Source organism: Haliaeetus albicilla, chromosome 5, assembly GCF_947461875.1.
Source record: "Haliaeetus albicilla chromosome 5, bHalAlb1.1, whole genome shotgun sequence".
NCBI classification, from domain to species: Eukaryota; Metazoa; Chordata; class Aves; order Accipitriformes; family Accipitridae; genus Haliaeetus; species Haliaeetus albicilla.
The window spans coordinates 44,704,191-44,727,602 of NC_091487.1; the positions used below are offsets into that span (position 1 = coordinate 44,704,191).

The following is a 23,412-nucleotide window of genomic DNA, read 5'->3' on the forward strand; positions in this document are numbered from 1 at the left end:
TGTAATGAACCTGTAAGGAGGAGGCAAGTATGTTTAAAAACTACTGTAACTTTTAAAAACATTGGAGGCCAAGTCCTAGGGGAGGCTGCCATACGTTCTTCCGCTCTAACAACTTCCAGAAATTCTGCTCAAAACCAGGTTTCCGCTGTGCTCATCCTCACACATCTGTAGCCCAAGGAATTTATAATCCGATTAGACAGATTAAAAAAAAAAAAAGTGAAAAGATCTCAGTAAGCACATTCTAGAAAGACAGGTCTTCCACAGCGCGCGTGTTTCGGTCCCACCGCCCAGAAGCGGCCCGTGCCGGCGAGACGTAAAAACACCTCGCTAGATCCCTACGAGGTGCGAGCTGTAAAGCGCCGTTCGCAAGGACTTCGCTCCCGCCGAGGCGCCCAAGGCCCCGGCGGCGGAGCTGGGGCCGCCCTCCTCTTCCTCGCCCGGGGCGGGGGAGTGGGAAGTGCGCGGTCCCCGGGCCGTGCGCGACCAGCTCCGCTTCCGCCCCGCCGGCCCGGGATCGGGGCCGGGAAGCACGGCCGCCCCCCCGCCCCGGCGGCCGGAAGCGCTGCGCGGCGGCGGGTCCCCGCCGGGGCGGCGACGCTGGTGCCGAGGAGGCCGGGACCGACGTGGCCGGCCGGGGGGAGGCGGAGCTGAGGGGCCGCCGGGCGGGGCAGGCCCACGCCGAAGCCGCGGCTGGATGGCAGCGGAGGACCGGGGCACGGCGGCGGCGGCGGACGGTAACGACGGCTCGCGGCTCGGGAACGGGTGGGCGGGGGTCGACCTGCGGTACCCCCGCTCCGCTGTTTTGCGGTGGCGAGGGGGGGGGGACGACGGGGTGAGGGCAGCGCTGCCCGTCGCGGAGCCGAGTCCCGGTCACCGGCGGGGCCCGGCCGAGCGCGGGGTAAGTTTGGGAAAGGAGTCGGGGGGGTGGGGCGGGCAGCGCCTGTGCCCCGGCCCGGCGAGACCGTGGGCACCCCCCCCGGGACCGGCGTCCCCCCCCTCCCCCCCGGTCCAGGCCCGCCGTTGCTGCAGCTTGCCGGGGGTGCCGCTGCGGGCGTGCCCGGGGCTGGGAGCTCAGCCGCCGCGGAGAAAAGTTTTGGAAGTGGCTCCTCCGGGAAGGAGGGAAGGTCTCGGCGGTGGCGGCGCCGGGGGGGGAGGTTGCCCCGCTCCCTGCTTCCCTCCCCCCGCGGGAGGAGCCGGTTTCCGCGGGCTGGGCGGGCCCTGCGTGGACCCTGGGGGGGCAACTAAGTTGTAAGGTGCGTGGAGAGGGTTAATTGCACACAACACACTCCACCATCGCCACCCACACCCCCCCCGCGGCGAACATGTCTCACTTTGCGTCGGTCAGCATTCCTCAAATGGAAAACCCGCGCTGTCTGTCCCATCAGACCTGGTCCGCGGTGAGGTTAGAAACTACGACAAGATAGAGAAGAGCTGTGCCGGAGCCTGGCCCGGGCCGGGCGAGGGTCTGCGGCACCCGGTGAGTGCTCGGGGAGGCGGGGGGGGGACCGGTTCTGCCTGGCCTCTGCCTCGGGCTGCCACGCTGAGTGGGCTGGGAGGAGAGAAATCCCACCTAGCCCTGAGGGGGGTGAACGCCATTGCCTGGTCCGCAAACTTTCCTCTTGCAGCCTGGGTAGGATGGGGAAGGAACCGCTGTCTCCCAAACTACGTTTATAACCGTTCGATCAGTGTTTTAATTGCCTTCCTTGCCAACTCTTAGGTTTGCGCGGGGTCCGTAATCTGTTCTGATCGCGATACCCCGTTGTTCTTAACCCTGTGCATCTCCAGCTTTTAGCTGCGCATGCTGTGATGTGGGTGATTTGCAGAAACGCAAGTCTCTGTGCAAAGTGTTTTTTTATGAGAGGGATGGGGGAAAGGGCAAGGGTCCCAGCAGAACAGCGCATTCCCTAAAGATGAGCAGTGATTGAGAGAAGGGAGTGCTGGGGGCTAGGGGGGAGGCTGGAGACCTTTCGTGCCTCCACTGAGGTCAGGGTGTCCAGGAGGAATTCAAAGCTCTCCACAGGACTAATGGAGGGAGGCGGCTCATGGAGAATTTTTTGGCTGAAAATTATGCTTCCTCCCTGGAAAATAACTTTTTTCCATTTCATGCAGTATTCTTTTGCAACTGTAAGACCGGGCAACTGGCTTCCAGGGAAAACACTTGTAAAAAAGCCTTTTTTCTTTTTCTTTTTTTTTTTCCCCCCAACAACATCTAAAATGTCAATTGTGTGGCAATGAGCAATTGTGCTGAGACGGAGATGAAGCTGTGTGGTCTGAAAAGGCAGAGTGTCTAGGAGGAGAGGCGGGTTGCTGCAGGAATCATCGTCTTGTCAATATTTTATTTTCTCTTTTCCAGTAGGTTTTTGCCTTGGCATTTTAAGTTGTGTCCATGTTTTCTCAGGCACTGCCTGCTACAGAGGTGTTCAGTGAGCACTGCGAGGTGGGGGAGCCTCCTGGGAGGATGGCAGGAGCTCCTCTGGCTTGATGTGCAACCTCCCCCTGCCCTACTCAGGGGTCTGTAAATGGCAAATCCTCATTTGTTTGTTCTTCTCTAAGCTAGGAAGACCTCATGGTTATTCCAGTCCTGAGGCTGTTGCAGAAGGAGCTGAGCAGACCTGACTCCTGAATGCTTGGCTCAGAGACTTACGAGGGAGACGTGGTACTCTGGAGAGTGCTGCCAGTGGTAATGGTGACCAGGCTGTGATCCGGCACGGCTGCAAGCTGTGATCCCAAATGGTGGTGTTGTCAAAACTGATGAGTAAATGATGCACTGGCTATTTCTGTCCCATGCATGTTCTTAAATAGGTCATATACCCTTCTTGAGAAAAACATATCTCTATAACCTGGTTATGCCTCTGCCACCTCGTGACCACAGACTTCTTTAAGAACCTGCAGGTGCTTTCTCTAGACATTTGGCAAGACCTTCTCTAGCTAGGTTCCTAAAACAGATGCTGTTGTCTAAAATTAGGGATACGTAAAGACTTCTTCCACCCTCTGCAACTGTAGCGGCAGGGTATTATTTTCTCTCTTAAGCTTTGTTTTTTCCTTAGGACTACATCTTGACTGCTCCTTTTCTTCCCCTCAAATATTTGTCTTAGGAGCAGCAGTTTGAATTTAGAGACTTTACAAACATTAAGTAAACAGTGTTTCATGAGGAGCAAGTACTAATGAGATAGAGAAGCAAAGGGGCTATGGAGATAAAAAAATGCATTTTTTAGAGCAAGTGGTTATGATATGTTAGGAAGAAGCAAATGCTGGGAATGTGGTCTAAGTAATTAGCTGGGCACAAGGATTGGGTGTGTCCTGGATGTTCCTCATAGATGTTTTATAAGCATCAGGAATTTATTGCATGAGATATGGGGGTGTTCTTGAGCCACAAGGTGATGATGGTCAGGCAGCACAGGTGCAAAGGAATGTACTGGTTTTCCCTTGTGTAAGTAACAAGAGAAGACAGACCCGTGGGCCACAGAAAGTTGACTGACACAAATGTGAGTTAGGGGAATCAGTGTTCTACCCCTTTATGCCCATTTCTTGTCCACCACCATCCCTTTTTGGGTGACCTCGTCCCTTTTGCTGCTGGAAGAAGGACATGAAGCCAGGTATGCAGCCTGTTTTCAGAGCCCTAGACATGCCCTTTGTCCTATGTGCTACTGCCTCTCTCCAGGATTTTGGTCACTTAGTCTGAAAGACCCTTTCATGTGTCCCTTGGGGCAGATGTGGGCTGTGAGTGTGGAGAATGAGATGGAAGAAATGGACCTGTTGGATCAGTTGCAGTGATTACTTTTCCAGACTGATTCTCATAAGCTGTGACGACAGTGTTGCAGAAGAGGCCAGTCTGTGCCACTTTTCATCATTGCCAAGCTGTGGAGAGCAGTTGTTTCGCTGTGTGTGTTTGTTGCCTCTTCATAGGCATATGGTGGTTGTATAAATCCTGATTATTTTTTTTTTCCTCTGTTCCTCACAAAGAAGCTGTTCTCAGTCATTTTCTAGGTCCAGCCCTGTCATAAAGGAAGAGTACGTCTGTCAGGCCTGTGCTGGGGTTGGAAGGGGTGCCTGTCTTTTTTTAAAGCAGGAAATTCTCTAACTGCAAGTTGTTATGCAGCAGCTAGTAAGCAGAGAGGAGGCTGTGGCTGGTGTAATCTGCCTGAAGAGTGCTGTCACCTCCCTGTGCAGATGCCTCTGTGGCTGATGGCTTCAGCCTGTATGGGTACTCGGAACAGAAGAAACTGTTCAGTTAGGGGACAGCTAACATTTTAAGAGCTTCCCATCTCCCCCCCCCCCCCAAAAGGAGAAATTTGGGGGATTCCATGGCATAGTTTTACCATAGTTGTGTGTGTCTGTTTGCATAGCTGTGGGGGGAGCCTGAATCCCAGGGAGGGGAGCCAGAGGGTCTGGCAGGATCCCAGGTACGTTGGTGTGGTGGAGCTTGGCAAAGGGCAGCATCTCTGGCCCATCAGGCTGTGCTTGCAGTTGTTACTAGCGCTCTGAGCATCATCAGCCCAGTGCCTGTTCACTTCAGCGCCTGAGCTGAATTGGTGCATGGAGTGCTGTGAGAGATGAAGATGTCCCTTGCTGCCACCTCACCCCGATTGTTTTGAAGTGGTTGTGCCAATAGTGATTTACGCCTGAAAACCTGCCCCCTTTCCTAGGGTCCTGCCACTAAAACAAGGATCTTACTGGCTTACATTGAATTAGAGGTGCAGGGCTGGAGGAACTTCAAGAAGGGACCTAGTCTTTGCAATTAAATAACATCTGCATCAGGTATTTATTCTGTTTCTCAAAAGAAAAAGAAAAAACAGTGCTGGAGATTCTGCATCATAGATAACCTGTTTCAGTATGTCACCACTTTGGCACTATGTAAATTTCTTTCTTTGTATCCATGCTGAATCTTATTTACCATTTAAGCTGATGGTACATTGTGAAAGAAGAGTTGAGCGCTTTCCCCCTTTCTTGTGACTTTTAATGTACACAGACTCTTCTGTTCCCTTCAGTGTTATCTTTTTAGGACTAAACACACCCAGGTCCTTCAGTCATTTTTTCCAGGTCATGCTTTCTACACTCTAATTTTTGTTTCTTTCCACTGCAATGTCTCTGATTTTTGCATCTGTTTTCTAAAGAAGAGCATTTGAGGTTGGGTGCGGCCTGTTGGCTAAAGTCTCAGGTGTGTGGAGAGGAATGGAATCTCTGCTTCTGTGTCACACCTACAATGTAGCTACTAATATGTCCCAGGATGTCATTTGCCTACTCTGTAGCAACATAAGCCTGCTGGCTTGGAATTAATTTCTGAATCAATGTAATGCATGTATCCATTTTTTTTAATTTTTTTTTTTTGTGGCACATCAGAGTTACTGTTTTGTCATGTCCATTTGTTGGGGTTTTTTTGTTTGTTTGTTTGTTTTCCTCTTAGTATACTGTTTTGTACTGATCTTTACTGAGATTGGTTTGATAGTATGCTATAGATAGGTCTAGGGTTCCTGCAGTCAGATCAAAACACTGCAGTAAGATGACACAGACTCCTGAGCTGGTTTGAACTTGCTATGAGGGATTTTTTTCTTGTCAAAAAAAAAAAAAAAAAAGGAAAAAAAAGTGATGGGTTTTGTATGGGTCAGCAGAGTTTACACTTGATCAGACATTATCTTGCCAGAGAAAGTTTTAGTGGTTCTTCCACAGCTAGCCAAGCCAGTGTCTTCATTGGTTCCTTCTTGCATCCTCCGTGCTCCTGATGTCCATGGTCACTGTGCTTGGAGCTCAGTGTTCTCCTTCACAGAAGCCATGGGACCCTGTCCTTTAATTTTCTTTTTGATTGCTCACTGCAGCTGGGCCTTCCTCCTGCAGTGATTTAGTTCAGGACTGAAATTGGAAAAGGGCCAAGCCTTTAAAAAAAAAAAAAAAGTTTATCCTGCTAGTTTGTTCTGACTCCGCTCACTCATGGAGTCAGGTGTGAGCATGGGGAGGGGATGCTTCCTGAGGGCATGGGGGACAAGGGGCAACACTGCCCTTTTCAGCTTCAGTGAGCCCTTAGATTGGTTCCAGCTCCCTGAATTTTGTCTTGATAATTTCAGGCCCCTTTCTGTCTGGCTGTTACTTAATGCTTTGCTATCTTTATCACTTTCTTATCTTATAGGTAACTACAAACTGATCATATAACTTGATCAAGAATCTTTCAGAGGATTGAAGTTACTGGTCTGTAACTTCTTAAGTCTTCTCCCAACTTTTTTTTTCTTTTTATAAAGGTAGGTGAGGCATGATGCTTCTCCAGCCTTCTGTGGCCTTCCCATTTTCCTGTAAATTTTCAAAGATGGTCACTAACCCTTCAGAGATTACTTTGACTGGTTTCTTACATGCTTTCAGGTGACTGCCATTATTCCCTCTCAATCTACAGCTGTTTTGTGAACATTTGTTAAGCCATTCTTTTCTAACCCACTCTTTTCCCCCATTTCCAAATTAATTTTGCTTGTCACATTTCACTTTTTATTCTGGAGACTGAAGGAGCATTTGTACTTCAGCCTTTGCATCATTTGCTTTCCTTTTCTGTTTGCTAGTGAGAGTGTAATTATCTTCATTTTCCTCTTCTAACATGCCACTTCTCTCTGGTTTTCTTGTGACTGAAGAGTTCTTAGTAACAGTTGTGCTGATTTTAACTAAGAGACCATCTAACCCAGTATCCTTCCAGGAAAGAATAAAAATAGGACAAGTATATATGATATTTTCCCACTACTCTTCCACCCTCCAGCTCCTTTCAGATAAGGGGATTTCCTGAGTCTAATGTGAGCTGTCTAACCATGAACAATCAATAGATTTGTCTTTCTAGTACTTGCCACTTCTTTTGTTGAATCCATGTAAAATTTTCCATCATTTTTGGAGAAGTACTACCACACAAGCTACCTCCTGATGAAGAGTCACATTTGTTTGTTTTGCTTTGAAGCTGACCCTCGCTGGCTTCATGTGATGGCTGTTAGCACTTACGTCTGAAGAGACAGTGAATAATCTATCCCTGTTCACCATCTTTACACCACTCATGATTTTATGGACCTCTGTTATGTTACCTGTCTTGCATACTAATTTGTTACATGGATGCTGTTCCATGGTAAGGAGGAGAAGGCTTGTCTGGGTAGCATCTCTGATCAATACCTTTCTCTGAAGCCTCGGGACACTGAAGGGCAAGGACGAGGGTACTCGGACTCCTTGTCCAGTCCACCTGAGAGAAGATGCTGAAAGCCAGACTCCTTCATAAGATGCCTCATGTGCAGTTTCATGCACCCGATGATAAACAGCTTCTGTTCCTTTAGTGCTGTGTTGAAATCCGTGCTAAGATGCTGAGGGAGGGGATGGTGTGATCGAGTCCTTTCCTCTGGGATGGCGGGAGGGAATCTTGGGCACACTCTCAGAACTGCTCTCCCATGCTTTTTTCAGAGATCGGCCAGCCTGGCTGAGACCACTTAGTGATGACAAAACAAAAGCTTCTGCTTGATGGGACGATCTCCTTGTTTCTGATCGTGGCCTGTGAAGCTCAGCAGCTCCCGAGGAGTCATGTTGCTGCTGGTTCTGGTCCCCTGTGTGAGAAGGAAGCAGAGTCCTGGGGAAACCTTTTCAGCAGCGAGCGGCTGGATGCCTGGATCTGTTCCCTCATCGGTTCATTCATGGTGGGGCTGAGTGGGGTCTTCCCCTTGCTGGTGATCCCGTTTGAGACGGGAGCTGCTCTGCAGTCAGAAGGTAAGCCTGTTACCTGCATTAGCCTTTCTGAACCCAAAAGTCCTGGGTTGGGACTGAATGGCACAGTGATGAACAGGACCTTGTCACAGAAATACTGTCCTCTAAAATAGTCTGTTTCTGGTGCTTTAGTCCATACCTACCAGTTTGATAGGGAGTCCTTGGAAAAATGCAAGCCCTGGAGGGAGCTTGTACAAAGAGTATTTGTTTTGCACCCTGCTTGGTCCAGGACCCTCCCACACAATGCTGTCCCAGCCAAGTGGTGCAAGGACCTTTTCTTGCACTGCAGCTATTTTTGTGCTCTCTTCTTTGAAAGCTTGCTTTGCAGATGCTTCCAATTTAGGTCTCTGTGCAAAATCTCAGCTGGAGATGTTTTGGCTCCTGGCTGAGTTGTGATCAGGTTTTGTTTCTCTTTTTTTTTTTTTTTTTTTTTTAGCTGGATCACACCGTTTGAAGCAGTTACTGAGTTTTGCAATTGGTGGACTACTGGGGAATGTGTTTCTGCACCTGCTTCCTGAAGCCTGGGCCTACACGTGCAGTGCAACGACAGGTAGGAAAGCCTTATGTGCCTATAAGCAGTCTGTGCTATGCCTACTGGTACATTTTTTTGAGTCTGTTCAGTCTTGAAAACAAGACCAGCCAGGCTGGGTCAGCCCAAAAACTGGTCTAGGCTGGTATTCACTTTCAAACAACATGTAAAAGCAGATGCCTAGGGAAGGATATAACAACAATAAAAACACATGTAATACTCCATTTTTGTACTCTGCAGTCCTCCAAAGATTTTGAGATTGGAGGGTTCCTGACTTGGCTGCAGTTTCTGTATGTTTAGTAATTTGCAATGGATTTCTTGTCTATCAACTTTTCCTATTTTGCCTTGGGCTCCTGTAAATCTTTGTTGATTTCCCTTTGTCCTTTCTGTAAGGAAAGGGAATGCTTCTTTAACCTGATGGGAAGTTATGAATGCGTGTGTGGTCTGGTACATGAACATGTGCACCATCTCAGGTGGGGATCCTGCCCCATCAGATGCATCTTGTCTATAAATCTGTCCTTATAACAGTGTTACTGCTAGAGCCTCTTTCTTGGGACTAACTGGGGCCCTTCTGCTGGGTACTTCGATCTATGGGAGCCCAAATGTGTTGCCCTCTCAATCTTTGCTCAAGGAGAAGTCATGGAAAATTGTCCATAGAACGTGACTAAGATGGTGTGGGGTGTGGGGAGGGGCATGGGGAGAAAGAGGAAATGCAGGTAACAGAAACCTGTGTTCACCAGCAAACTAAACACTGTTTGGGTTGGGATAGAGCTTGTAGTATCAGTGTATCTCCTTCACCCCTCAGATAGCCAGGGTTGTTGAAAGCTGTAGTGATTGTATTGTTCTGCTTCAGCAAACTGATAGCATAGACGGCAAGTGCTGCTGCATCCCACCTGTTGAGAAATCAAGAAATCATTTCCCTGCTGAAAATGTGAGAGGGGGGAAAAGGATGCCCTGGGTTTCCCAGACTTCCTTGCACCTATGTCCTGGGATTTCAAATCTGCTGGGCCTTTAGTCCTCTTCTTCCTCATGGCTCTAGCACTGCCAGCAGAACCTTCTGTCCTTTTTTTACCTTTTCTGCAGTGGTTCCCAAATGATTCTCTCTTCCTGCTCTAGCTTGTTTGCTTCTGCCAGACTGTCCTGAAGCATAAATGTTGCCTTGACTCATGTAAGCCCCATTACAGAGTCATTCTGTTCTTCCACTGCAATGCAGTCTCCATTTCTGCAGCCAGGCTGAATGGATGATTATCTCACAAGCTTGGCTGTAATTGAAAAGTTTATAGCTCTGGGCTTAATAACTTGCCCAGGTGTGGCAGAAAGGGGAAGGTGAGTCTGTAGCTCCACCAATGGCAGATTTCATGTCAGGGCTTGCTGCTGAGTAGATACAGCTGCAGGATTTTTGTTGATGTAATCTTCACTTGCCTCTGGAGCTCAGGGAAATTCCCTGTGTTGTCAGGAGATATTCTGGATGGCACTATTGAAGCAAAAGGGGTGGGGATATCACTCTGAGTGTCCTGAGATGAGGATATCTGTTAGATCAAGAATGAGCAAGTTAAACTAATTTGCTTTGAGATATGTTTGCTCCTTGTTCCTTGCAGGTGGCATTTCCATTGTTGGTTTTTTTTGTCTTGGAACTGCTTGTTAAACTGTCTGGGGCGCGGTGGGTTCACATGTGCGAAACACTGTGTACCTGATAGTGACGTGAAGATTTCTCTCTTTTCCCTCAGGAGAAGGGCAGAGCTTTCAGCAGCAGAAGCTTCTGGGTCTCTGGGTGATCATTGGTTTCCTGACCTTCCTGGTGCTAGAGAAGATCTTCCTAGAGAAAGAAGAGAAGGAGTGCCCTGGTGTGGTAAGTTAGCAGCCAGAGTGGAGGGAGTGCTGTTATGTTTGGAGCACTGTACTAAACACCTCATCTGCCCTATCTGAGAGGCTCAGCAAACGATCCTGGAGCTGTGAGTAGCTTGTCCTCCCTTCGGAGCTTTTTGCCACTTCTTTGACACTGGGCTGTAGAAGAGGGTGTTTCATCTCCAGGCTTTGGTTTTGTGGTTTTAGATGAGATTTCTCACCTCTGGGCTGGTTTCATTCTTGATGTGGTATGTGTGAAAGAGAGCTCCCCTTTTATTGGGACTAGGAGCCAGAGTGGTCTGCAGATGAGACTTTTGCTCAGGTAAGCTTTGAGGGATGACAGCTTGCTGTTGCATGTTCCACTGAGCCATCGTGACTCACTCCCCTTCTCGGTCCTCAGTCAGGACAAAGACCAGCCTTCTCTGGAAGGTGTTCCTCGCTACCCCCTCTTCTTGGGTATGGCCTGGACCAGGTGTTTTTTTAGGTGACTTTGTGGTAGAAGGGGTTTATGGTTGGCCAGGTAATCCTAAGTAATGGTTCAGAGGAGAGTCACCCAGCTGCAAATGTGCAATGTAGACGGCCAGAAGGTAATTCCAAGATAGAGGAGAGCAGCTAGTTCTCAGACATCTGCACAATTCCTAGCAGCAACTCCTATAGACTGTTCAGTCCTTTCTGTGCCATGACTTTTGAGAGCTGAAACTGCAGGTCAGGCACTGCATAAGAGCAATTAGGTGTTACTTTGACTCAACATGAGACTTTAGAAGTCTGAAAGGAACTTAATCATCTCATTTACAGAGAGACACTAAAGTCTGAGATGAACATTTTGTTGTTTGGAAGCTGGCAATCCCAGCTATAGAATAATTCTCTAGACTTATTTTGATGTACTGGGGAGAGCAAGACTTTTTCCCCCATCCCCTGCCCAGATGGAGTTGTATTTCTCTGGGCCGCAGCTGCCAGCAGGAGTGGCAGGCTCACTCCCTCGTCTTTCCAGTGAACCTGGCTCATGCCAAGGGGGTGTGACTCCAATTCTTCCTCTCTCTTTCTACCTTCCTTCTCTTGGTGATTGGGGAAGTCTTTGTTCATTTTGTCTCACAGAGCAGATGTCACAAATGCTCTCTGAAATCTGTCTTATTTCTGGCAGTTGTCGTTATTAAACTGGGGTACCAAAGCTGCTGATTTGCATTGTAAGGACAAAAGGATTAAGGGTGAAGATTGGATTTCTGACCCTGCTCATACATCACTGACAAAAAGGCAGTGACAAGTTGTTTTCCCCTAATTTAGGGCTGTGATTCCAAAGCACCAGCTGGAAAGATTCCCAATGGAAGTGGCTACCCCCTGCCAAAGGTGGCAGGCCAATCCCAAAGAGCAGGAACAAATTCAACTCAGTGTAATGGCTCCTCTCTCCAGTCTTGTCCAACAGACAACAGAATCAAGGTAAGAGACCCACAAACTGACCTTCACATCTTACATTTTCGAGGCACATATTTTAACATTCAGTCAGGAGTTGTCTGCAGAAAGAACGGTGCCTGAGTGGGAACTCAGTCTTTGAGTGAGTTGTGCTTAATTTTGCTCTGTCAAAGTGTCTGTCCAGGTCACAGCAGGGAGGAAGTAGCGGACTTGGAGAAAATCTGCACTGCAGCTTATGCAAAAGAGGCAAAGTCGCTATTGTGAAGGCATAAGTCTGATGATGTGTGTTTGGCTGAATCCTGAGACCAAAGTACAGTACTTTCACATTTTGTTATTCTATATTTTATAGTCATTATATCTTTATTTGCTTCAATTTTTGTGCCATGATTTCTCTGTTCTCTAGTGCCTGCATTGTAGCAGTTGTGAGCTGCACATTTCCTTTTAAGGCACCTTTTGGAAGCATTTTGACAGTTGAAGCTATCCACTGTAAAACTTAGAAGTTCAGTTTCTCAGATTAGCAGTTTATCTGCTGCCCAAAAGGGCTTCTTATCCAGTTCTGCCTCCAAACCTGTATTTCGCATCACTTCATGTGCTCTGGACCTCATCTGACCCCACAGTGAGCCTATTCAGGGAGCTAAACGGGCAAAGAATTTGCTTTTTTCTTTTTTTTCTCCACCCCCACACCCCGTTTATTTCTCTGCTAACTTAACTTCTTGAATCAGCTTGGCATGTAGACAAGCAGCCTGTAGTGTTGGGATAAGGGAGATCAGCAAGCTCATAGAATTGGAGGTAGAGGAAGGGAAAAGGAGTACTGTACCATTGGGCAGTGGCTAACCTTTAGATTGGCTTCGCTTTCAGTTTTATGTTACTATCTTTGCACTGCAGAAACCCTTGTCTGGGTGAGCATTACAAGCAAGAGAGTAAACGACCGCTTTGGCAAAAGAGGACCTATAATTTGAGTCTGAAAGCGCATAAAAATGTGCAAAACTGTAGGAGAGTAACTATGGACAGAAAGTGTGGTTGCATGAAGTAGCCCAAACCTGGATATATGGTCAGTCAGAGGCTCTTCAGTCTTTCTATTTTAAATCGGTTTTGCTGTAACTTTATAGCTCTTACTACACAATGTGAAAGATATGCTGAGGTCACTGGGTATTTTCGATATCTGTCACATTCACGTAATCTGTACAGAACACTGCACAAACTGCAAGGTGCCACCGTGTTGTTTCTAGAGGTGATAGTGGTGAAGAAACCAATATTACTGGGTTATGAAACATTGTGCCATTATTTTAGAAAGGCTTATACAAGGAACTATGGACTTCGAGGATGGTTAGCCTACCACTGATTTCAAGTAGAAATGAAACACTGATGGGGGACACAATTGCTCAGGGCCTGGTCCTAATGTAAAAAATAATAATGTAATTAATGCTAATTGATATGATCTTATGGAAGATAAATTCTTGTCAACCAGACATTTTTTCCCTGCCTTTTATTTGGTCATAAGATTGTTTGATACAGGGAATGACACTGACAAACGTGTATGAAACATAATTTTCTCCCGCATTCTAATAAAACTAGTACTGCATGAAATCAACTTTGCTAACATTAGCTGTATTAAAAATCGGTTCTTCTATAATATCAACAGGGAGTGGATTAATGCAGCTCCACTCAAATCTGTTCACTGGTGGTTTATGATTTTTCTAAGTGATTATTTATAAAACCAGTGTATCTTCACATTTGCAGATACTACTGTATTACTTAAATGGCACATTGTGACTGCATGAGGTCAGCGATACTGGCTAAACCAACTAACTTCATCAAAAGAGCTGAATTTTTAACATGTTTTGATACATGCAAATATTAAAGAATAGATTAAGAAAGAATGCAGGTCATATTTACCAGATAGGGACAGTTTCTAGGAAGTCAATGCCTTGGGAAAAGGTATGAGAATCACAGTAGGAAATTGTTTGTACACATTCTTCCATTATGATGCTACATCCAGGAGGATGGGTGAGTAGGAAATATTATGTAAGAGAAGAGGCGAGTGTTCCTCTTTCTGTATAGCAGTAGGGAAACACCTATCTGACTTTTTCCGGTAGTGTTGTTCACAATATCCAAAATACTACTGGTAATTTGTAAAGGGGTCAGGAAAGAGCTGAAATAATTATTTTAGGTTTGCAATACGTGATAAGAAGTGGTTTTCTTTAGTCTTCAGCTCCGTAGACATGACAGATCAGGGGCGACTTAAAGTATACAAATACCCATGTAAGAGGCATGACTAAATTTGATACCAAACAGTAGCAGACTAGAAATCAGATGACTCTGTAACTGAGGGTAACTTGCCAGTGGACCAACTTACCTTAGAAACAGTAGATTCTTTGTCACTTGTGGACTTTAAGCTGTGATTTAAGCTGCTTTCTATGAAGTACATAGAAAGAAGAAACAATGGGCTTCACGCAGAAATTGAATGAGATTCTTTCAGTTGTGTTATGTAGAAGGTCTAGAAAACCATGGAGAGCCCTGCTATCTTTAAAACCCTAACATGTCTATTCAGTCCTATAGACTGTTGTCAGTATGCGTGAAATAGAAACTAACAAGTTAACGTGTGTAGTTTTAACTTTCTACCTTTTGAGCATATAATCTGAATATTTTAATAGTCTTTCTGATAGGGGGGAAATTACCAAAACTACCAAGATATTCTTGCATTGTTAGCCTGTTTCCTTAGGCAACAACATAAGCAGTCATTCCATCTGTCTGTCCATCTGTTCTGCCCTTCATTTTCAATAACTTTTGAACCCGAAATTAATTTTACTGGAGTTCAAGAGAGGATAGAAGTCTTGAGGGTAATCAAATTTCTGCAAGTTCCATAAAAATCAGCATGGCAGTAGAGGAGGAATGCAAACTAATCCCCTATTGAAAAAACTCTGGCAGAAGTTACATGCTGCATGCCAGGTCTGCCTGGTTGACAGATCAGCAGGTAAGTCTCCCTGCCCCTACCTGGTGGGGAAGTGGCTGTCATGCAGTGCAGGGTGGGGAAGGGACATGCAGAGAAACAGCATTGCTGGAAGTGAGCCAGGTAGGTGCTTGCAAAGAAAAGAGAGAAAGCCATAGCAAGCCAGGCTTCTTTGGTTCTACTGTTCACTCAGTAACCCCCTATTTTTTTCAGAGAACAAAAAGGGAAGGATACTATTTAAACAAACAAAGTCACCCTTCAGGGCTTAATGATTAGTAAGCTGTAATCAGTCGTCCTTTGTCCATGCATATTAGAACTTCTGGTCTTTAGCTGCTGCTGTAATAATTTGTCCTAGCTTGAAAGCTGCAGGTGGGAGGCTTCCTTTGCACCCAAACATGGATCAGTTCTGTCCTCCATTGTGGCCTTTATTCCCTCAACAAGTAAAAACATTGTAGAGGACTTTTGCCTTGCTTATTCTTTCTTTTTCCCTGTGGCACATGGGGTCCTTGCTGATTTGTAGAAGTATGTTTTATTGCACAGTGACATTAATTCTGAAGCAGGAACATAAACGCTTCATCTGGCTGTGCTCTTTATGAACAACGAGAACATCCTATTAGAAATTCGCAGAATGTAAATGTCAGAGGCTCATAACTGTCAAATCAACTCAATTTATTTCTGAGCACTCCAAGGCTTTGCTTCTTTCAGTGACAGCTTTTGCCCAAGCCAGTGACAAGAAAAAGTCATAATGTTTTAATCATGAAGTCTATTTTTTCCCTATACAGTGGTATGGGAAAGCATTTTTGTGTAAAACTTATGTGAATAATTATTACTAGCCTGTGGGGGAAAACACAATTGCATAAAATCCCATCATGAAAAGGATAAATTTTAGACAGTCATATCTGACTGAAAATGAGGAATGAGAAATAAAACTGCTGTGTTCATGGGTCTGCCTGCACGTGTTCCCCTTCTTACAAAAACATGCAGGCAACTTCTGCATCCATTGTGGGGATGTTACTTACATTATTACTTAAATGTGCTCTGTAGTTAGGCTTTGCTTAATTCTTTATTTTCATATTTAATCATCAATGTACTTTTCAAAGTTTAGAGCCTATAAAGATGTCGTGAGATTGTGCAGTAGAAGTGCCCGGCAGAAGGGACAGAGACTTGACAGAAAGCCCTACCTGAGCTGTGGCATACAGATGGCAGGAAGAAAAGATGCTCCAAGCAGAATTTGATAGAAACAGGGAAGAGGGGAAGACCAAAAAGGGCTCATGAAACCCGTTAGCACTTGTGTTTTTCCAGCTGAACTTTGGCATCTGATGCTATGGTGAAGTAAGAGATTAGTGCCTCACAGTTTCTAGGCTGTCTCTCCACTCACTGGATGTTGCCCTATATCTGTCTGTAGTTAATGTATGTCAGCTTAGTTCCTGCATTCCAGAGACAGCCTGATGTATTGGCTAACACCTGGTTTGATAATAATTTAAACTGCAATGCTGTATAGTGAACTACAGTATCTCAGGGCCCACATGCAGTAGTTTTTGTTAAATCTCATGGAAAACAACCTCTGAGCAAAAGAGCTGGGGTGGTACCCTCATAAATCACTTTAGATCAAATACTCAGAATGTGCCTGGAGATTACTATAGTTAGCATGATAGGGAGGTCTAACGTGGAGATGTACTTGTGAGGAAGGAAGCTGCTTTATGCTTAGAATTTTAAGAAATGTGTTTATATGCAAATGCATATACATGCTATCCAGCCTTCTAGTAGGTGTTTTTTTGGTGACTGTCATCACTATCTTCTCTTTTTATTCTTTGTTAAGGGAAAGCAAACCCACAAGCACAAGCTTTTTTAGTACAATGTTTGAAGGTTTGTTTAGTTATAAAAAGCAATTTCAGCAGCATTTGTTCTGTTGCATTGTTCTTGCCAGCTTTTGAAGAGAAGATATTTAATAGTTGAATATTAAAGTACGTGACTAGAAAACAAGGTCAGGTCATATTTGAAGGCAGTCACCCGTGTAAATTAGTCAGTGTTACCTAAAATTGGTTCAATTTAGAATCAGATCTATTCTTGCATTTTAGCTTTCTTTTTCCTTTCTCTTTTTTCTGTTTCTAGAGCTCTTTCTTTGTCATTTGCATAAGAAGATTATCCTAATCTCAGACAACACTTGCCTACCTTAGTTACTCTAAAACTGAACATAACATTTAATTTTTACTTGAGCACTGACATAGTTTAAGATCTTCACCACAAGTGCCACATCCTGACCTTTCCCATCGAATTGTGACTCTGTGTAACCTGTGTCTAAGTCTGAGCCATGTGCTTTCTTTTATCTTGTTATGTCTCTTCCTTTATCAGGGGCTCTTCCTTCTCTTTGCAGATTAGTGGATACCTCAATCTGCTGGCCAACACTATTGATAACTTCACACATGGCCTGGCAGTAGCAGCCAGCTTCCTGGTTAGCAGAAAGGTAAGGTTTCTCTCCCCAGTTGTGTCCTGAACTGGAGAGGCCTGTTCTCACGTGTGATGCAACATGCAAAAAACCCAAAGATGTGAGGAGTTGCCTCCTATTTTCTGGAAGTTTCTGAGAAAATGGAGGCTACAGTAAAAACCAACCCTATCCTAACCCTCTGATGCAGAGCTTCTTCAAACCTGGGACGTGTTAGTCATTTGTTACTGGCATTAGGGGAAGGGTTAGCTCATCTACCCTTTTATTGAATAGTTCTAAACTCTGAGTAACAAGTCTTAACTTGGAGAAGGGGGCCTTAACATGCTTGATGAAAGTGTCATCTCTCAAGAGCTGGGGGCTGTTTCCTAATCACCTTCTCTCTTCTCCTACAGGTTGGGTTCCTAACCACAATGGCCATTCTCCTGCATGAAATCCCACATGAGGTGAGAGGCCTTTGTATCCTGCCATCACGAGGGATTACAAGGGTGCTTCGTCTACTAAGAGGGCTGGGTTAACATTTTCTTGGCCCTTTGAAAGCTGCTCCCTCTGGCAGACTGGCAACATGGAAAACCAGAAACAGTCTTGAAGCACTGGTCTTGTTATGGATGGCTGTTGTAACTGAGAATGTTCACATTCATATTCATTAACTGTCAGCTCTTGGCTTTTTTAGGTTGGAGACTTTGCAATCCTACTTCGGGCTGGCTTTGACCGTTGGAGTGCAGCCAAGATGCAGCTTTCCACAGCTCTTGGAGGTATTCTAGGAGCCTGCTTTGCAATATGTGCTCAGTCACCAAAAGGAGCAGGTAAGGCTCCCTGGGACCTCTGTAGGAATAGGTGAGGGGGCCTATTGTCCCCATGTGTGTATCTTTTTTCCCTTCTCTGTTCTCTCCCATGGCTTTGTCTCAGTAATAACAAAAGCTTTCTGTCTTTGTGCAGGGGAAACGGTAGCCTGGATCCTCCCTTTCACTTCTGGAGGATTTCTGTATATTGCCTTGGTAAATGTTGTGCCTGATCTCCTGGAGGAAAAGAATCCTTGGTAAGTGCTCCCTCCTGTTGTGCTGCAGCAATTCTTGCTGCCAGGGAGCAGGGATATAACCCTTACCCGTGCCTGTTCTGGGAGCACATGAATGCCAGCTTTCCGATTCCCATGGGCAAGGCTGTAATCTAGATAGATGGCTGCGCTAGCTATTGTGTTTATGGGACTACAAAGGCCCTATAAAACATGAGAATCTTCAACTGGGTCAGTCCCGAAGGTTGTGCTAGTGCAGTATGTAGCATGACGAGCTAGAGCAGGTTGCTCAGAAACATGTCCAGTAAGGTGACCCGTTCCCCAGTCTGTCTTGTCAGCTTCTGGCACGTCTGAACCGGGGCCCCGTGGAGGTGTGCATGTCTGATAGCCATGCGTGAACCTATCCTTCACGTGCTTCTCTCATCCCTTTTTGACCCTATCCATTACTTTGGGCTTCTGTGATCTCCCTTTGGCAGCACGTTTGCATAGTTTGACTGCACTGTGTTAAATGATTCTTCTTACTATTTGTTTTTTAGCCTCTTGCTTATTAATTTTGATTAGATATCACTGTGTTGCTGTGTGAGTAGAAAATAGTTTTCTTCTCCTTGTCATTCAGTATTTCATGGTCTGTTACTGTATCCCACCTCAGTCATCTCTCTTCTACACTGGTATATATATTCTGGTATATTTGGTCTTCCCTCATCTGTATTATTCTAGTTTCCTGCAGTCTGATCAAGGCTGTAGCAGGTCCAAAGCTAGCTGTACCACAGCAAAGGCCCTCTCAGATCTTCTGGCAGAGCTGCACCTGAACGTTCCCTCCTATTTCAGTTGTAATGAGACAGGTAACTTCAGTAGTTTACATAAGAGGCCTTGGCTCATCTAGTTAATTTTGACTGAAACAGTTAAGTGCTCAAAAACCAGCTCCACAGTTATATCTGAGGAGGCAGGAACTTCTGGTGAAGAGATGTTAATGACCAGTTGGGAGCTTGCCTTTGGGTTGGTAGCCTCTTGTGCTGGCAGAGCTGTTGGCAAAGTATGCAGAGGTGGTAGGTACATAAGTCACTTCAATCCAGCATAAACCTGAGATGGTGCTAAAAGAATGGAAAAATTAATCAGGTTTTTTTTTTTTTATTTTTGTAACTATAGTTGTTAGCTGGATGAGGTCCCTAAAGTGTCTGTGAACATGCTGCAGAAGTGCTGGTCCTCTTGTGAAGGAAAGGACAGGAATACACCTGGGTAGCTGGATGACTTAATCAGCTTAAATTGATTTTAAAACCTGAAGCTGGGCCTTGCAGCCAAGTGGAACAAATGCATGTCAGTTTATAGACATCTTCTTTGCTTGGGGTGCTGGGAAAGAGTCTTCTCAGCTGTGTTAGTGACTTCATACAGCTGTTGTGTTCTCCTTGTGGTAGATTTGGAAGGGCAAAGAACAACCATTTGTGAGACTCTTCACTGCTGCCTATTGGGATTGGTCTGGCTCATCCTAATTTTGCTGTTTCTTTCCCAGGAACTCCCTGCAGCAAATTCTGCTCCTGTGTACAGGCATTACAGTCATGGTGCTACTCTCGCTCACAACTGAGTGACCTCTGCGCAGACATCATGATGCCTCCCAGAGCCACCACAGTGACTCTGAGCTGTTAAAAAGCAATAAGGAACACTATTGTTACTTCCTATGTGTGTGTGTGCAGATCTGGCTGCTAGTATGAGAAGCAGGTGAGAAAGAGGTCTGGATGTGCAGGACTTCATTCCCTGGCTCTCCTATCCCTGTTCTGCTAAAATCCACACATCAGGGCTTCCATTTTGTTGTTGTTGTTTTGGTTTGGTTTTTATGGAGCAAAAGATACAAGTGAGCAGAAATGAACTGAACAGCTGCTCCACAGCAAATGGACAATGTTTTGTTCAGTTCATTCTGATGAAACTGCACCTCCCAAGCTCTTGTGTGAAAACAACAGAGGCGATTCCTGTAGCTGATGAAGAGGAAGGACTTTTCCTACCACTCTAAGGGCTGGAGACAGAACAGGGATGGCAAAACAACAATAAACTAACAGCTTTAGCCAGAACTCCCTACCCATGAGAAGTTAATGGTGCTATGAGATAGAGGGGAGAGGACCCTTTCCAAGTTGATCTCCAGCTTTTCATTGACTCACTTGTTCCTAAAGGTAGTATTAGCCTCAGCAGTCCACCTCTTTGGTCTATTTTGTATTTGTTTATGTTGAAATCGAGCCAAAAGCGTAAGGCACTTTAGGATAGGTCACAACAATTAAATGGTTCAGCTTGGAGATTACTTGCCTCAGCCCTAACCACTCCAATAGCCAGCACAGCCTAACTGTTTATCCGAAAAATGGTCAGTAAATGTTTCTTCTATCGCCATACTACCAGCTCACCTACGTCTGGAAGGAAAGCCATGTAGCTGTTGCAACTGAGTTCCCTCTTCTCCTGCCCGTTAGCTGAACATGGTTCTGAGCCTGCTCTTGAGACCCAACACCCACCATCTGACCCACACCACGTTTTAGAGCTCTCTTGAGGTGTAGCATGTTAGCCCTGCCTGGCATGCTACAGCAGCCCTAGACTGTCATGGCAGAGGTCTGGACAGTTTGGGCAACAGTTGAACACTACAGCCTGGTCAGCAGCCGATAACCCTTAGTTAGCTTTTCCTCTGTTCAGTGTAGACTATTGAAGAGCAAGCTATAACCAAAAATATAGATGGTAGCCTATTTCTGGGCTTCTTACCTCACAGTGGACTTTGTTGGGGATGAATGGATAAGAAATAATACTGACAGCCCTTAAAGGAAGGGGCACAGCAGCAAATACTGGAGGGAGGGTGAAATGGGAAGGGTGAAACTGCTGGTGAAAAGATTTTTAAAAAATGGGTCTAGAAAAGCTGTGTGCTAAGTAAGGAGACAAAGGGATATGAAAGGCTGACTATAAGTATGCTTTAAGAAGAGTTTTCTCTTCTGTGATACCTGGGATAAAATTTTTGGCAATTTGACACTAATAAAATAAATGGCATTTCTGCTGCTTTCCTGCATCCCTGCTCATGGGACTGACCAGACCATCGTTCCACAGGGATGTTTTGTTGCCACGGAGACGTGCACAATTACTAGATCACCCCTTCTGCGGACCTTATCCTTGCTTTGCTTAAATCTGTTTAAAAACAGGTCTAATTGAACTAGCAGAGTCATTGGGCACAAAACAGGTGCCTCAATGTGAATTGCACCAGCTTGGCTCTGTCTTTAAACAGCTTTTGTAAACCAGTACAGCTCTCCAGTCTGCACAGGGCCTTATCAAGAGGGCTCATCCCTTGAAAGGGTGATTTGGGTCAGAGCAATGAGGCAGGTATGCTGCCCACAGCACAGGCATTTATTTCCCTAAGAGATTCCTGAAATGTTGACACAGTTCTTTTTTTATGACAGCTCCTGTCCTACTTTTCAGAGAGCTCATGCTTGCAGTTCTCCCTGCCCAGGAACTGCTGTCTAAAATTTTTTCAGCTTTCCTTACCCCAGGCTTACATCAGTAACTAGTTTTACTGCAACAACGAGGGAGGCTTAGTGCAATTTTTTTATTCCTCTTTACAAAGTTGCCTTCCTTTGCCAACTACTCCCTCTATCATTCAATTGTCATGGTAGCATCCGCTTCCTGCTTTCCTGGAAGGAGGATTAACCTGATTAGCCTGCAGGGACTGGGGAAGTATGCTAACCTTCTAGTTCTAACTTTGGGGGTTCCCCCCCCAGCCCAGGGACTGCAGCTAAGCAGACCCTGTAGTAGGGCTCTGGAGGAGGCAGGTTTGCACAGAAAGATGTGCGTGCTGTTTCCCAAGATGACTTTCTCAAAATGAGGCTGGCATTTGAGGCATTGCCAGGTGAGTGCCCGTGAGTTGGCGTTGTTGCATCAGCACGGAGCCTTGCCAAGACTGAAAACCACAGTCAGGATTTTGTGCTCAGCATTCAGGAATGTGAAGTGGGTGATGCTGAAGAAAGAATTTCCGAGTTGTTTTTCTTGGCTGCTACCACAGGCCTGGACAGTCTGCGGTTCTTGGGAAGATACCCTGGCAGGAGGTAGCATCGGGCTTGTGGGAGGGGGGAGCTCATTAGTTTTCCACTACATCAGCCTGGGCCTGAGGATGGAGAGCCTTGGGAGGAAATGGAGCATCACTCCACTGTATTTGTCACTTTTGGAAATGCAGAGAGAATTGTATTTTCTAGCTCTATTTTTTCAGCTGCTCTTATGCATTTTCCCCCTTCATCTGTATTGGTCTGCTCTGCATGGAGACAATAGAGATGAAATAAATGGTTTTCCATGTGGGTTTGTGGTTGTTTTTTGTTATTGTTGAAACTACTACTTTTCTTTGAATTACAAATTCAATACAAATTCAATTCAAATTTCATTTGAATTCAAGAGCAGTATCTCTGGGTTAGTCTAGAGAAGTCTGGGCTCTGTCTTGCCTTCCTTTCTACTCCTCAGGCTTTCACAAGTGAAAGAAAAGCTTCTAATCCAGTTTCCTGTTCCTGCTGCCGTGGCACTGTGGGCCAGGAGCAGTGTGGTTTGATCATTAATTCTCGGCAGCTGGTCTGGGTTCCCTGAAAAGCATCACCAAGTGAGCCGCTCTTCTTTGAGGGGAGTGCTTGCATTGTAACTGACTATCCGGAGAGCTTTGCAACCATACTTTGTTGTTATCAGTTATTTTTTTAATCTAAAAAACTCAAGGCCTATCTGGTATCAATTAACACTAAGCTGGTTGCTTTCCATGTGGGACAAAGGTGTGCTCATCAAACGTATGTAGGAATTGCCCAGAAAGGACTAAAAGGATTTTCTCTACCCTTCAGAAACACAGGTTCAGACCATGCCTTATCCCACTCTTCATTTGAAAGATTTTCAGCCTATAAATACTGAATGGTAGTACGTGGCTCTCGGTTCTTACCAGAAGTCTTCTTTAAGAAGAAAGAAAACCATAACCCAAGAGCTGGAAGAAAATTAAGGCAGGTGGGTGATCAAGGGCACGATTTTATGGTCTGGGGACTTTCCCAGCAATCTACATTTTGGAATCTCTCCCTGGCATTGCCATGCTGCACTCTTTGGCTGTGCTGTGAGCCTCCCTCCCCCATCCCTTTGTCCTTCTCAAAAGTAATCAAAAATAACATGGATTAATCAGCTGCCTGGTTCACAGGCTCCACAAAGAGTGTCTCTGACACAACTGCAGTAGCAGAGAGGGGAGAACAATACGAGGGAGTCTTGTACACGGGAACTTCCTAAGGTGATGGTCTTGCCAAAGCCCCTGTTTTCTGAAACTATAGCCTGAGGAACTGCTGTAGAGAGTAGGGTGACATAATAGGATTGCAGATTTAGGAAATGTGAATATTTGGATCTTTCCAGGAAACAGCTGTTACAATTGAAGGATTTTTCCATGTTATCTAGAGCAGTGATTAGATTTGAAAATTCTTTTTCATTCTTGATGTGGAAGACTTAATTTAGCTGGTATGTGTAAGAAAATTCTTTTGACAGCAGCCCTTTCAATTTGTCTGCCT

At 45.5% G+C, this 23,412-nt stretch overlaps 1 protein-coding gene across 6 annotated transcripts; it reads left to right on the plus strand.

Moving 5' to 3' along the window:
* Nucleotides 1-509: 509 nt before the first annotated feature.
* Nucleotides 510-22,192, plus strand: SLC39A13 (solute carrier family 39 member 13). 6 transcript variants are annotated; one of them, XM_069784595.1, is made up of 11 exons: nt 1,460-1,477; nt 6,122-6,230; nt 7,411-7,710; nt 8,144-8,257; nt 9,964-10,085; nt 11,363-11,515; nt 16,813-16,902; nt 17,274-17,324; nt 17,552-17,684; nt 17,818-17,917; nt 19,398-22,192. In XM_069784595.1, exons 3-11 carry the CDS (start codon nt 7,443-7,445, stop codon nt 19,471-19,473), a joined length of 1,107 nt encoding a protein of 368 aa, XP_069640696.1. In that variant the 5' UTR covers nt 1,460-1,477; nt 6,122-6,230; nt 7,411-7,442; the 3' UTR covers nt 19,474-22,192. The 6 variants fall into 6 exon arrangements, with proteins under 6 accessions (XP_069640701.1, XP_069640700.1, XP_069640698.1 ...); XM_069784600.1 differs by lacking the exons at nt 1,460-1,477; nt 6,122-6,230 and adding an exon at nt 510-734; XM_069784599.1 differs by lacking the exons at nt 1,460-1,477; nt 6,122-6,230 and adding an exon at nt 876-898.
* The last annotated feature ends 1,220 nt before the right edge of the window (nt 22,193-23,412 follow it).